The sequence below is a fragment of the Aptenodytes patagonicus genome, chromosome 25 (assembly GCF_965638725.1).
Source record: "Aptenodytes patagonicus chromosome 25, bAptPat1.pri.cur, whole genome shotgun sequence".
In the NCBI taxonomy this organism is placed as follows: Eukaryota; Metazoa; Chordata; class Aves; order Sphenisciformes; family Spheniscidae; genus Aptenodytes; species Aptenodytes patagonicus.
In genome coordinates this window covers 5,975,849-5,990,516 of record NC_134973.1, presented here as the reverse complement: position 1 = coordinate 5,990,516, position 14,668 = coordinate 5,975,849, and the positions used below count along the sequence as shown (strand labels likewise).

General features: G+C 65.3%; 1 protein-coding gene across 1 annotated transcript; it reads left to right on the top strand.

Moving 5' to 3' along the window:
* Window positions 1-3,835: 3,835 nt before the first annotated feature.
* On the top strand, window positions 3,836-12,405 carry FSTL3 (follistatin like 3). Its single transcript, XM_076359221.1, has 5 exons — window positions 3,836-3,908; window positions 6,710-6,895; window positions 9,897-10,112; window positions 11,907-12,134; window positions 12,250-12,405. Exons 1-5 carry the CDS (start codon window positions 3,839-3,841, stop codon window positions 12,300-12,302), a joined length of 753 nt encoding a protein of 250 aa, XP_076215336.1. The 5' UTR covers window positions 3,836-3,838; the 3' UTR covers window positions 12,303-12,405.
* The last annotated feature ends 2,263 nt before the right edge of the window (window positions 12,406-14,668 follow it).

The window sequence follows — 14,668 nt, the reverse complement described above, 5'->3', positions numbered from 1 at the left end:
CCCAGGGTCAGAGCTGCCAGCAGCAGCTCCACACCTTGAGGGGCAGCTCCCCACCAGGGTGGAAGGGCCATGTGCCGTGGGGCTGTGGAGCCGGTGCTGCCCACAGCACCGGGGCTGTGCCTTCCGCTCATGCCTCGCACCAGCGGCTCGCCACGTGCTCTGAGGGATGCTCGTGGAGGGGCAGACTGAGGCTCGGGTCGAGCTTTGCCCGGTTCCTGCTTGCTGGGTTCTTGCTGCGCTTTGGTGCCGACCCTCGGCAGATAGCGAGCTGGCCCCGCCGCACCGAGTGCGGGTCCCATTCCCGGGCGTTTCTGGGTTCCCGTGGCCCCATGGCTATGCCTGAGCTCGGGCAGTGCCTTGGGCTGCAGGGACCCCCGGCCGGCAGCCCCGCTCCCTGTGGGCACTGCTGGGGTGTTTGGCAGCATCTCTGCTTGCATGGGAGAAAACTGGGAGTCCTGCTGCGACGGGGAGCATAACGGGGCCGGGATCGCTTTGCTCCGAGGGGTAAACGGCGACCAAAAGACATCCAGGGACCTGCCCAATGCCTGCCAGCAGATCCACGCCGTCAATATGAAACCTCTGCTCTTCTGCCTGTGCCCTGACCCTGGGCTCTGCGAGAAACACTTCTCAATTGAATGTCTTGTTGCAAATTGCAGCTCTAATTGGTTTAGCAGAGTTTAATTAGCCTGAACTGATGAGAGAGGCGAGATTCCCTCCTTAAAGGAACCCAGCAGCTCAGGAGGAGAATGAAGCAGTTTTTGGGGGGGGAGGATGGTTGGCTCTTGAACCTCAGCCTGAAATCTTGCTGCAGCCCAAACCGTAGGGGGAAGCTGCCTGACCCAGCACAATACCAGCACCCAGACGGAAAGGTCAGATGTGAAGCTGCCATTCACTGCGGCTGCAAAGAGCTCCTTTGTCCCCGCTCCAGCTCTTCCCGCCGCCCCCTGCCTGGCCCATGGGGTCCTTTGATTCTCCTCGGGTGCCGCTACTGCGGCAGGGCTGGTTTTTTCCGTGGTTCCCAGCCTGGCTCCTCTCCCCCCTCGCTCTGTGGGTGCTGCTGGGGCTCAGTTACCACCCGGGCCGGTCGTGGGAGTGGAGGGGAGCAGGGAGGCAGCATCGCCCCACGTGCGGCAGACTGGTTGGTGGAGTTTTGCTCCCAGCTTTGCTTGAGAACCAGCCTTGGCCCCTGCCTGAGGCGTGACCGTGGGCAAGTTGCTTCCCTGCCCACGGCAGGACGGCGCTTCCCAGGGCTGCCGGCTCCGAAGCCAGGGCAGGGGGCAAGCAAAGCCCCTGGCATGGCTTTGCTGGGAGCAGGGCAGCTTCAGCGGAGCTCCGAGCCCCTGGGCACCGGCAGGCTTTCTTGAGGCAGTGCCGAGTTATGCCGGCTTGAGGGAAGGAGCCCGACCCGCTTCCCTCCCAGCCTCCAGGCTCCTCCTGCCCCACGTCAGGCAGAGCGGGAGCCCAGCTGCTCCCTTCCAGATGCGGCAGCGTCTGCTGCTCCGGAGCGAGGTCTGACCCCTTCCCTGCCAGAGCCAGCCGATTGTGCAACGCTGCTCGCAGCCAGGGAAAATCCCTTCCTGGCCTCTGCAAGCTCCTCTTGCATCCTGGAGCATGTGAGTGAGTGCATCACCACCCGCTCGCTCATTGAAATCCAGATCGGGGATTTGGCTCCCCAGCCCTCTGCCCTTACATGGGCAATTGCTCTGAGGCCAGCAGAGCAAGCCGGGGTCAGGCCGGCCGGGAACAGCGACGGGGACAGGGAAGGGAGCAGTGCTGCCCAGCCCGGGGCCAGCAGCACGCCAGAAGCCTGCACATCCGGGGGCTGCCGGCTCCGTCCTTCCTCCCCGGGACAGCAGACCCTTCGCTGTCCTTCGCGGCGGGGCTCCCTGCACCATACACATGCTGTCCGGAGGTACTGTGGCACTGCAGGGCCCGAGGGCTCCTCCACCAAAGCCCTGCTTTGGTTTACACCAATGCCACCTGGGGTAAAACCCCAGCCCTCCCCATTCCCGTCCCCTCCCTGGGGGTGCAAGGGGCTGTATGGGGAGAAGAGGAGGAAGATCTGCCTTGGTGGAGGGCCAGCCCGCTGCCCTTCCCTGGGACTTGTCCTTAGGACAGAGGGAGGGACGGGGATATGATGGTGCCAGTGGACACAACTGCTCTGCCTGCACTGGCTGCTGGCATCGCACCCTGCTCCCCCCCGGTCATGGGACCCGGCCTGCTCTGTGTCTCACTGGACCAAAGCTGCATCCAGCCCCATCCCGCGCCAAACCGAGCTGCTCATGCTGTGCTGGCACCAGCTCGGAGCGAGGAGGCTGCTGCCAGGCCAGAGGGGTGGTGCAAGGTCCCCCGGGCCCTCCAGCCGGGGCCCCTCTCCTGAAAGAGCCTGGCTCAGTTCTGCCGAAAACATGACCTCAGCTGAGGCCAGTGCAAAGGGTAAAACGTTCCTCAGCTGCACAGCCAGGAGACGGACACAGAAGTTCACAGGGCTGGAGAAGGGCCCTGGGCTGCAGCAGGAGAAGCAGGGACAGGCAGAGAGCCCCGTGTCCCCAGCGCTCTGCCCGGGGAGTGGGGTGACGGACGAGGGGCCCTGACTGTGCCCCGACCCCCCCTGCAGGCGGGTGGGCGATCTCTGTGCGGTGGCACTGAGCAGGGAGTGAGGCCAGGCGATGTCAGGGAGCCAGACCTGCCTTGCCCTGGGCTTCCTGCAGCCTGCAGCCCCCCTGCCTGCCCTCGTCCTGACGGGAACCCCCTGAAGCCTGGTAGCACTGGCAGAGCCATGGTTCCCCAGCCCAGGCCGGGCCGTGCAGGGTCTGGCACACGTTCGGCAGCTGGGATGGAGCGGCCCTGGTGGTGATGGGGATGTGTGGGGAGGACAGTGACAGTGTGTGCCATGGGGGGTACATCCCCCCTAGCTCTTCTACTTCCCCACCTCACCTTGCATGGCTTGCCCAGACAAGGGCTCACGTGGCTCAAGGCAGCAGGACCCAGCGATGCCTCAGTTTCCCTACTGGCGCAGTGTGGGTGATGCTGGGCTGCCAGCGGAGCTGTGCTGGTGTTTAGGGAGCAAAGATGAAAGGAGCCACATGACACAGACCTTACCGTAACTCTGCTGCCAGACAGGGCTGCTGTGGGGAGGAGGAGGAGGGTGGGAGGAGGCAGAGGGTTCATGCAAGGATGGGTGGGTGGGGAAGGAGCAGCATGCGGGAGGGACAGGGTCGGACAGGGGGGCTGCTCTGGGCAGCACCCAGGCCCCGGCGTTCCCCCACGCCTCGGGGTCACCCGGGACACATCTCCGCTCTCTCTGCCCCAGCCCTTGCTCCGCTGATGGGCTCCGCCACCTCCGCACCCGGAGCGTGGGGGTCACCCCCAAACCTTCCCCTCCCCATCTCCATCCCAGTGCGGTCCAGCTGCAGGGTGCCGGCCCCCTGCTCGGTCTGGAGGACACGTGGACACATCCCCACCCCGACACCCCCACCCTCGCCCACCCGGCACCCGCAGGCAGTGACGAGCAGACCCCCGCTGCCACCCCACACCCCGACACCCCCGCACCCCCCACTTGCACCCCAATTTCCACCCTCACCCCCCCCCGCTCCCCTCCCTTGCACCTCAACTCTCGCCACCCATCCCCTCGCCCCCCGCACTTGCCCCCCAACTTCCACCCCCGCCCCGCTGCCCCCGCCCCCGGCCGCGGCCCCCCCGCCGCCGCCGCCCCGCCCGGTGATTCACGCCGCCCCGCCGCTTTATAGCGCCGCCGGCCCCGCCGCCGCCTCACAGGCAACAGGTCGCCGGAGCGTCCCGGCCCCGTCCCGGCCCGTCCCGCCGCCCCGGCCCGGCCATGCCGCTGCGGCTGGCGCTCTGCCTGCTCGCCCTCTGCAGCCCCGCCGCCGCCGCCGCCGCCGCGCACGGTAAGTGCCGCCCGGGGCGGCGGGGGGTCCCGGCGGGGTGGTCGCGCCGGGGTCGCCTGGGCAGCCGGGGCCGCCCGCCCGCTCCGTCCGCCGTCCCGGGCCGTCGGTGCCGCCGCTCCCCGCCGCGCCCCGTCCCGGCCCCGTCGGCAGGTGCTTGGAGCAGGGGCGGCCCGGCTCGGGGTCCCGGCGCCGTTACCGGCCTGCGCCCTCGCCCCGGGCGCCGCTATCCCCGCCCCCCTCCCCGTCCCTCCCGGCAGCCGCCGCCCCGGCCGGGTGGGTGCGGGCTGCGGGGCTGGGCTCTCGGCAGCAGAAACCCGTTTTACCGGGAGGCGCTCGGGTGCCAGGCGGTGGCAGAGCGGTGCCCGGCAGTGCCGCTCAGGTGGCCCCTGTCCCTCCCTGGAGGCAGCTGCCTCCATCAGGCTCGCTCCTGGGGCTGCCGCAAGCGGGAGCAAGTACCCAGGGTCCCGCGTGGCCCCGCTGCCACGTCCCCCTGGGATGGGGGCGATGGGGGCAACAGCCTGGCTGGCCCCACCAGCCCCCCCACACTGCTCCCAGGACAGCTGCCTGGGAGGGGATCCCTCACCCCAGGCTGGGGGGCAGGAGAGCTGCGCTCCGGAGCTTTGTGAGCTGGGTAGGGAGAACTGGGAACGGCGGCCGGTTCATGATCTGGGTGTGGAGTTTGCAGCTTGAACCCCTCCCGGTTCAGCTGACCATGCTGGCAGCTCTCGTGGGTGCTTGGGAGATGTCCGGGCTCTTTGGTAGCTGTTTCCTTGCAGAGAAGCCATCCCGGCACCCAGGCCAGCCGGGACCCTGGTCTGGGGCTCCAGCAGCCCTTCCCAGCAATGCGGAGCTGTGGCTGCTACTGCCAGCATCGGTTCTCCCGCAGAGGCTCTGGAGTTTCCATCTTCCCCCTCACACAGTCCCGTTTGTCTCCATCACTCCCTGCCAGTGTGGGCAGGCGCTGTGCTCCCTGGATAGCGGCAGGTCAGGATGCCCTGAAGGATGGGGGAGGCTCCCGTGAGGCCCCTCGTGCTGCTGCAGCCCCTGGGATTGCGTTTGGCATCGCCCCAGCCTGCAGGATTTCCGCTTGCTGCTTCGCAGGGTCAAGTACAAGTGCTGGAAGGCCCCGGGCAGGGACATGCTGCGTTCCCCCCTGGCCAGAGCCCAGGTCCTTCAGCTATGCTGAGCGCGGGAGTGCTGCACCCTTGTGGCTGAGGTGCCGAGGATGGGGCGCCCTGAGAGCCCCGCACTGGCCCCCTCCAGCCTGCAGCCGCCTGGCTCTGCTCACAGGGCGGGTGGGCTCTGTCCCCTCCTGCCTGAGGCGCATCCCTTGTCGGTGTCTCCACACCCCAGCGTGGCTTGGAAGGCGGCGGGTGTCCCGCTGCTGCTGGCCAGGGGTGTGCCCCATAGGCCGGACACGTGGGCGGGGGGTGCGTGGGTCCATCCTGTTGCAGGTGGGATCACTCTGCATGTGGCTGTGCCCACGGGCAGCAGTTGCAGGGCGAGCATGGTCCAAAGCCAGCACACGACTCCTGGGGAGCTCAGTACCGTGGGGGAATTGGGGTCATGGGGTGCTGTAAAGGAAAAATGGGCTTGAAAGAGCAATTAGGCAAATCCATGGGGGATAAGCCCACTGATGGCAGAGGTGTGTTGGCCTGGCTGATGCTTCCAGAGGTGTCCAGGCAGCAGGTTCCCGCAGCCCAAGGGTTTGCTCCATTCACGGCCGCCCTGCGGAGCTGTTGCTGGCTGCAGCTGGGCCAGGAGCCCCACATGCTTTTGGCCGAACCAAAATCGGGTGCGTGGTGGGTGGGGATGACACACACCTGGGGTCCAAGGTGGGTGCTGACTCTGGTTTGGAGCAGGGTGAATCCCTACTTCTGGAGGGGAGCGACTCCAGCCTGGCACTGGCAGGATCTGTCCCTTCCCCCATCCCTCGCTCACATCTTTAGCTGTTTAACAAACCTCAAACGCAGCTAATGAGAGCATAAACCCAAATAAGCGTCAGAAGAGGCTGGTTTGCAGAGGCGGAAATTGCAAAGGAATCACTCACAAAAAAAAAAAACTGATTCGCTCGTGGGGTTAAGGAACAAACAGGCTTTTGACTCAGAGGGATCCAATGCCGCTGGGCTGGCCCCATCCCAAGGGCTGTGTCAAGTGCCCTGTTCTCCAGCCGGTGGCTTGGCTGCTCCTTGCAAAGGCCGTGCGTGTTGGGCCCCCGTGCCGTGGGGCCAGTCCCTGTCCCTCCGTGGGGCCGCTGGCGCGTGCCAGGGATCCAGCACTTGCAGCACAGGCGCCCATCAGCCCCGCTTTGGGTGTCCCTGCGGAGAGGTGGTGGGGGCTGGAGCCTCCCCTCTGTGGGGTCAGGCAGGAGTTAGGCAGCGATGCAGGGAGGGCAGGGCAAGGGGGTAAGCTGCAAGCCCACACCCTGGCTCGCTGGCTGGGCATCTCCCAGAGCATCGGTTGCGAGTGCTGGGATAGCTGGTGCATCCCTGCGGCCCCAGTGCTGGGTTTGGAGCCTGTTGCCAGAGGACACAGGCTGTCGAACCCTGGGGTGTTGGGACAGCAGTGCAGGCGCAGAGCTGCCGCACTGTGCTGGGGGCCCACAGGGACACCTGCTCCAGGACAGTCCTTGTGCCACAGGAGAGGTGGGAGCCAGCTCGTCCCATGCTGAACCTTCCTGGGCAGCGGTGCGGTCCCCATGCCTCTGCCCCATGGGTGGCCCGGCCATGGCCGGGGTCTCACTGCCCTTCGCGTGGTGGCACAGTGCAGCGGCAACCCCTCACCCTCTGTTGTCTCCGCAGGTGGGATCTGCTGGCTGCAGCAGGGGAAGGAGGCCAAGTGCACCATGATCCTGAAGACGGGCGTGACGTGGGAGGAATGCTGTGCCAACGGCAACGTGGACGTGGCTTGGTCTAATTATACCTACCCAGGCAACAAGATCAGCCTGTTGGGCTTTCTGGGGCTGGTGACCTGCCACCCCTGCAAAGGTGAGTGCGGCTGTGGGGCAAGCGGGCTGCGGCAGGGCTGAGGTCTGCTCAGGGAGGATGCTTGGAGCCCTGGGGAGGATGCTTGGAGCCCGCAGCTCTGGGTGAAGTGGCAGCGATGGGGCTGGGCTGCCCCTCACCAGGCAGGGATCTCCAGTGCCCTCCTGGGCTGTCTGGGATGGCACAGGGACCCCGGGGACCGCCGACCCCGTGCTCCTGCTGCTGCAGCTCTGGGATGGATGCTGCCAGGGGGCCAGGGCTCATGGGACAGCCTCCGTCCCCTGGCAGCTCTCACTTTGTGTATATTTTTGTATCCTACTCTGCGGAGTGGGATGCATGACCTGGGTCTTGGCTGGGCAACCCGAGTGCGAGGAGCCGAGCTGGGACTCCCTGTTCCCAGGTTAACTCTGCTGTGGCTGGGGCCTCCCACCCCTGCCCTCGCCAGGTCTGCTCAGAGGGAAACTTCTTAGTTTTTTTTTTTAAGGAAAAAAGATCTATTTCTTCCCCTCTGCTCCCCTGCCTCCTCCCAGCATGTGTGTGAAATGGCTTTATGTAACGGGCAGTTCCAGAAGTGGAAACTCTCCAGCTGTGAGTTCCAGCCCCGCCAGATGTTTTGGCGCGCACCGGAGGCGCAGATCCCCCAGTCGCACTTGCGTGGCCGTGTGAGAACATGCTCGAGGACCTGCTGACCGCAGTAGGCAGGAGCAGGTCTTTGGAAGGTCACATCGTTATTTGCTTAAAGAGGGGGAAAAAGGCTCTTAACAAAACCGCTTCTGCCAGCGCCTCTGCACCCCCTGGTGCTGTTGTCCCGGCTGGTCCTCGGCCCTGTCCTGGCGAGGCTCGGGATCACACCCTGTGCCAGCTGAAGGCTGAGTGAGATTCTGGCCCTGGCTTTCTGCCCCATCTCCCACCATGGGCTCAGCCCTGTGGCGGCCAGGCAGGCTGGCCCCACTTGGCGGGTGCCAGGAGCACTGGGACCCTCTCCAGGGGCTGGCTGGGGAGCATGGCTCCCCCCCATGTGTGGGGCAGAGCGCAGTGGGGACGGGCAGCCCTTGTCCCAGGGGTCTGCCTTCACCTCTGTGGGGAGGCTGGGGGACACGGGGGGCTGCTGGCAGCCACAGACAGCACTGGGGGCTGTGGCTCCTGGGGATCATTGGGGTCTGGGAGCAGGACCTTTGCTGAAACCGCCGGAGAGCCCGGCCGGCACGTACAACACAACTCCCCACCCTTCAGAAAGCCCCTGCCTATCCCATCCAGATGGAGCTGGTGCTGCTCCCCACCGGGCTCCAGTGAGCCGGAGGCCTTGGAAAAGGGTGGATGAGACGAGCTGTGCTCCTGCTCCCCGGGCTCGCGGGGCCGGGAGAGGTTACTCCAGGATAAAGTGGGCTGCAGCCACCAGCCCTGTGCCAGCAGCCGGGGAGGCTGAGCCCCACGGGAAGGTGCTGGCCAGACCCCGGGGGCTCCACAACGGGCCTCCAGTGGGGAGGCAAAATTCCTGGCTCCAGCTGCTGGGGACATGGTGTCCCCCCCGGGGACCCAGCGCAGGGAGGGGTAGCTGGGCTGTGGGGTCGGGGTCATGTGCAGATGGTCCCGCTGCCTCCCTCCCTTGCTCGAGACAGTCTGGACGGCCGGACCCTGCCGCGCTGGTGGCAGCGTCCCAGAGTGGAGGGCAACAAGGGTCCTGCTTGCTCCAGCAGCCCTGGGGTGTGGGTCATGCCCCTCTGTCCCAGGGTCTCACCCCTGCAGCTTTCAGCAGAGATGCTGCAGGGGCTCAGCCTGCCGCTCTCCCCTTCCCTTGGATAGGCCCCAACTATGGAAATCAGGGAGCAAACCGGGAAACTGTCTGTCTCCCACCAGGGAATTTCCCATGGGGAGAGCTGGGCCAAGCAGATGGGGAATTTCCCCCTCCTCCTCCCCGCCCCCGTCTCCCAAAGTGACCCGTCTCCCACAGGGAAATCCCCCTCTGTACCTCCCAACAGCTCCCAGCACACACCCTGTCTGCAGGAATCCCTCCTGCTTGGGGGTGAATCCCTGTCTCGGGAAGTTTCTGGGTCCTGCCTGGCCTTCCTCCCCGCGGGTGCTGATGGAGCCACATTCCTGCATCTGGAGGCAGCCCTGCACCCCCCAACTCCCAGCATCACCCGCGTCCTGGGGAGCTCAGGGGGCAAAGGGTCCTTTTGGGGTAAGGGCTGTGCACGTTGCTTTGTGGGGGGTGAGAGGCTTCCAGCCGCCCCAGCCAGAAGCCCCCATCCCTGCCGTGGGCTGGGCGCTGACCCCTCTGCCTCTCCCCATGGAGGCACCAGCGTCCGGGACGGGCCCCTGGTCGGAGCTGGCGTCTCCCTCTCCAATTCCCGCCAGTGTGGGCACGGCCCCGGGGCAGCGCTGGGCGCTGGTGGGACCTTCTGAACCCTGTCCCCGTACTGGCCAGGAGGCGACCCAGGCGACAAAGCGGCCGCCTGTCTGGGGATCTGCACTTGCTGCTGCGTCCCGCTCTTGTGTTCAAGTCACGGAGGCCTGGAGCAAAACAGGGCTGGGTATTGTCTGGTGGAAGCGGCGTTCTTGATTACCCAGACAACTTGTGAAGCCTAGTTCCTTCTGGAGGAGCTGGGGCCTTGCAGAGATAGATTTTTCCATTGCACAAGAAAAAGAAATGCCTCCTTCCAAAAAATAAATACATAGAAATGAGTTAGCTGGTGCTGAGTGGAGGGCCGGGGCTCTGGCTGGGGTGAGTGCTGGATGATCACGCAGAGCTCCAGCCAACGACCTGCTCCTTGGCGGAGCTGAGCAGATCCAGATGCTGCTTGGGGCAGCTCGGCGTCAGCATGCATGTTGTGACCCCGGGAGGGATTCGGGACCCCGAGGGCTGATGCTGGCCCCGTCCTGGTCAGTGCCACCTGGCATGGCCATGGGGCCGGGGTGCTGGCCAGCCCGGGCAGGACGGATCCTTCCCTCGTGAGTGGCAGCCGCTGCCGCTTCCTCACATGCTGCTCCCCTCTGTCCTCAGAGAGCTGCGAGGGGGTGGTGTGTGGCCCCGACAAGGTCTGCAAGATGAAGCACGGGCGCCCCCAATGTGCCTGTGCCCCCGACTGCTCCAGCCTGCCCCGAAAGCTGCAGGTCTGTGGCTCCGACGGCTACACCTACCGAGACGAGTGCGACCTGCTGACGGCCAAGTGCAGAGACCACCCCGACCTCGAAGTGATGTACCAGGGCAAATGCAAAAGTAGGTCCAGTCGTGCCCCCACCCCATTCCGTCCCGCCCCCATCCTGTCCCTGTCCCATCCCCTGTGGTTCTTGTGCTCCCAGCTCCGCGTGGGACTGGTCCAAGCTGCGCCCACGTGGAAAGAGGTGAACGGCAGTGCAGGTCCCCGGGCCCACGCGCTCACCGGCTCTCCTGGCACACCGTGAGCTGCTCTGGTGCGGAGAGGAAGGGTTGCCCTGCCGTGTCGTGCTAGCATGTCTGGGCACGTCCTCCCCTCTCCCACCGGGGTCTCCCCCGTTCTCTCCCCCCTGCCTCCCGTGGGCAGCGTGTCCTGGGGAGGAGCCGTCCTGCCCTGAGCACCGGCTGCTCCCACTGCCCCGAGGCCAGCGGCTCCACCAGCACAGCACTGAGGGTTTGTAACCAGTGCCCGGCCCTGGCTGTGCCCGAGGAGGGAAGGTCTGCCCCGGCGCAGGGCTTCGCCTGCGGCACGTGGGGCTCTGTGCCTGGTGAGGGGGCATTGCTCCGCAGCCAGCCCAGCGCTGATGGGCAGCAGCGGCCCCCGGCCCGCAGGGGAGTCACATCCCTCGGCATCGCCCTCGCTACGCTGCCTGCAGCCGGCTGGAGCTGCTCCGAGCTGGCACCCGCCCGGCTGGCACCCGCCGGCCGCCCAGGGCCCTGGCCCGGCCACCCCAGCGGGGACGCGGCAGCGGAGCCTCCTGTGATGCCGATGCAGCCTGTCAGTGCAACAGGGGTTTAGCCTCGCCGCAGGCTGAGGAATAACAGTCCATAAAATGTCACTTACAAACATCAAGCCCCTTTTTTTGTTGTTTTGTTAAAGAGAGCAGCAATCCTCCTTGCCCTGCCAAGAACTGTCAGAATTATTATGATTATTTTTGCCAGCCCTCCTCTCTGAAATGCTTTGCCTGTCAAGCTCTGGATTGCACAGGGAAATGTGGGGCAAGAAATGTGAGTTGCGAGCTGGGAGTTGCAGATGCCAAATCTCCTTCCAATCCGGCAGGGAAAGAGAGGAAGGCGGAGGAACGGCGTTGCGAAGTGTTTACGGTGTCCGGGGAGTGCTGCGGGTCCTGCTGTGCCCCCGCTGCTGCCGTGGGCTTGTGCCGGGGCAGGGGGGCCGTGGGGCTGGCAGGCTGCACAGACTCCGGGGTTTTGCTACAGGATGGGGGGCTGCACGAGCCCCCCACTCTGCGCCAGCCCAGCAGAGCTCGATGCAGGGCCTGATCCTGTCCGCACAGGCTCCTGCTGCCCTCCGCCCCCGCGCACTCTTGCTTGCAGGGCTGGGCTGGGTCTGGGGTGACCTTGCCCTTCCCCTCTCGCCGGGGCACGTGGCGCGGCGGCTGCCAGCCTGGCCGGAGCGACTGCTGCTCCCCCTGCCAAGGCACCTGTGTGGGGCCGCTTGCTGCTTGCCCCGGCCAGGTCCCACTGCACCAAGCCAGGCTCAGCCCCACGCACTCAGGCTCTCCAGCCGGACATCAGCTCCCCCCACGTGGCGAGGCTCCGGCTGAGGCCGTGCCCAAGGGCTGTGGGGCCACGTGGTCCCTCGCACCTGGGATGTCAGCCCCTGCCAGCTCCTGTCCTTGGGAGTGGCGGCGATGGGGGAGCTTGGGACCATCCAGCCCCTGGCTCCACTACTGGTCCCCTGGTAGCTAAAGGCGGGAGGGGGCCCGAGCTGCCCAGGTTTCCCTGGGACGATGCCTGCTGCCCACCTGGGTCGGAGGAGCCGTGGGAGGAAGACAGCTATTCCCAGCTCACCCCAACCGGGGAGGCTCAGCCGCAGCCATGTGTGCTTCCCCGCAGAGTCCTGCTCCAGCGTGGTGTGCCCCGGCACCCACACCTGCGTGGTGGACCAGACAGGCAGCGCCCACTGTGTGATGTGCCGGACGGCTCCCTGCCCCGAGCCCACCAGCCTGGACCACGCCCTCTGTGGCAACAACAACGTCACCTACCCCTCGGCATGCCACCTCCGGCGGGCCACCTGCCACCGCGGCCGCTCCATCGGCGTGCGCCACTACGGGAGCTGCTCGGGTGAGCGGGGCGTCCCGGGGGCAGGCAGCAGGGGGGAGTGGGCTCGGACCCCCAGCGCCCAGCTGCCCCTTGCACACCCCTCACCATTTCTCCCCCTCTCCTGCTCCGTTTCCAGCTGCGGCCAAATTCTCCCCGGAGACGGACAACGCCGAAGAGAACTACGTGTGAATCCTCCCTCGCTGCAAGGCCGGACCCAGGAGACAGGGGCATTATGTGTATATTGTACAAACCGTATACCTGATATTTATTAAGATAAAAAGATCCTTATTTATACCTGTGTATGTTATGCAGTCGCAGGGGACCCGATTCTCAGTCCTGCCGGCTGGGGAGCAGGGGAGGGGGCTCCCAGCCCGATGGCCGGAGCGATGCCGAGCCACCCCGGGGATGCTCCGGTGCCTGGCAGAGCTCTCTGCCGGCCAGCGCCCGCTCCCGGCACTCGTACAGCCCTTCCTCGCGGCTGGCGTGGTGCTGAGGGGGTGTCTGTGCTGCTGCGTGTTGGCCCCCCCCCCCCCCCCCCCCCACGTGTCCTTGGCCTGCAGCCCTGGGCCTATTTATTTTTGGATTGAATTCTTGGTACTCTGCTGACGTTTCTGGCCGGGACCTCGAGGTCTAGAGGGAATCTGCGCTTTCGCCTTCCCCGGAGGGGCTCAGCCCCAGCTGCCAGTGGCAGGAAAGGCAGCACGGTGCTGCATCAGATTGGAGGTAGATAGATAGATATAAAAATAAAAACATATATGTATGTATGTTATTTTCTCCTAAAGTTTTAGCATGTGTATGTTAAAACGGATTTTAGTTTAGGTTTTCCTGGGCTCATTCAGACCAGGCTCCCACCCATCTTTGGAGGTGATGCCGGCGCCCGGAGGGCTGGTGTGATGGTGGCTGGGCAGCGCTGCCCACCGTGGGCCATGGCAGCCCTGACTGAGGGCCACGACCGTTCCCCCCGGCCCGCCAAGCCCACCGCTGCTGCAGGGTGCCCCTGCCGAGAGCCCATCGCCCAGGGGCCAGCCTGCTCAGAGCCCTCGTCATCCCTCCCTGCCAAAACCACTTTGAAAGCAGCCCAGGCTACCGGGGGGGGGGGGGTGTGTGTGTGTCTGTGGCCCCCGGAGGCATTTCCAAGGGCCAGTGCTGGGCAAAGCAGACGTGCGGTGCCCCAGGGTGGCACTCGGCTCCCCACCCCACTGCAGAGCTGCCGTGGGGGCACGGAGCCAGGGTGGCCATGGGGAGCACGGCTTGGTGGAGGGGGACAGGAGGGGGGCAATGGCCCTGCCCACCCCACCCCCCCCGGGGACCCCCAGCCCGGCTCCCCCTCAGCTGCGCAGCCCCGGCCCCCGCCCGCCCCCATCTCCCGCACTCCCTGCTCTGTCGACACCGTCTGTATTTATTTTTACTTCTTCTCTCATTTTGTGTGTTGTCACCTGTGTAAATACCATCTCATCTCTGACATCGAGAAGCTATTGCCTTTATATAAATATCATATATATATATAATATATATATAAAAATACCCTATTTTCTATTTTTGTATGATTGCGTTCTGATTCCTGAGGCAGACGCTATGGGAACATATACATTTCCTATTCCGTATTGTTAGGGGCATTTTACAGCTGTGTTACAATTTGGATTATAATTAAAAAAAGAATAAACGGTGCTGCGGGTCCAGTTTTGTTCAGCAGGTTCTGGGGCCGCAGGAGGCGGCTGCGTCCCCTGGGGCTGCTTCCCGCAGGGCTGTGCTGCCTGCAGCATCGCTGCTTGCCCCCTCGCCGGGGGTCGAGGCAGGCGTGGGCAGAGGGAGGCGGGGGCACCTGGGGCGGGAGAGCCCCCGGCAGCAGGTGAGGAGCTCGGCCCCGCTCCCAGGCTGCATCTGCTTCAGCTTGGCGTTGGGGTTTTTCCAGCCTGGCCGAGGCTGCTCTCTGCAGTGGGAGGAAAGGGGAGAGCGGGGAAGAGCAAACACCAACCGGCAGCGCAGATAAATCTGTTCTCAATATCAGGCCGTGCCATGAGGGTTTGGTATTTCACAAAACAATTCCTGCCATTAATTGGGTCCTGATGTGCAATGCTTCCCCGGCGGCGGGAGCCCGGCCGGCAGCCTGCGGCTTGGCGCTCCAAGCTCAACAGGAGCCACTGCCGATTCCCCCTTGGTCCCGTCCCCTGTGCCGAGGGCAGGCACGGCGCAGCCCCCAGACCCCGCCGAGCCTCGCGTAGGTCAAGCCCTCCCCGGCCTGTGCCCAGCTCAGGACCTGCCGCGTGGATGGGCTCCAGCACGGCCTTGATGGCAGCGGGGAGCTCCCGGTGCTGGGCTGGCTCTGGCAGACCCCCCCCAGCCCCCTCCCTGGACCTGGGTGGGGGGGTGACACAGGGGAAACTGCAGTGCCATAAAGCAGTGATGGGAAACGAGACCTTCGCTCCTGGCCGGTACGCAGTGCCCTCAGCCCTGCCTGTGGTCCGGGAGGATGCTGAGCATCACACAGGATCTGGCCCAGGCTGCAGCCTGGCTTGAACCCGGGCGTCTTGTGCGCCCCAGAGCTGTGCTGAGCC

Coding starts and splice junctions, on each gene's coding strand:
- FSTL3 (XM_076359221.1), top strand. CDS start 3,839: ATGCCGCTGCGGCTGGCGCTCTGCCTGCTCGCCCTCTGCAGCCCCGCC. Junction 3,909..6,709: donor CGCCGCCGCCGCCGCGCACG/GTAAGTGCCGCC, acceptor TTGTCTCCGCAG/GTGGGATCTGCTGGCTGCAG. Junction 6,896..9,896: donor GACCTGCCACCCCTGCAAAG/GTGAGTGCGGCT, acceptor CTCTGTCCTCAG/AGAGCTGCGAGGGGGTGGTG.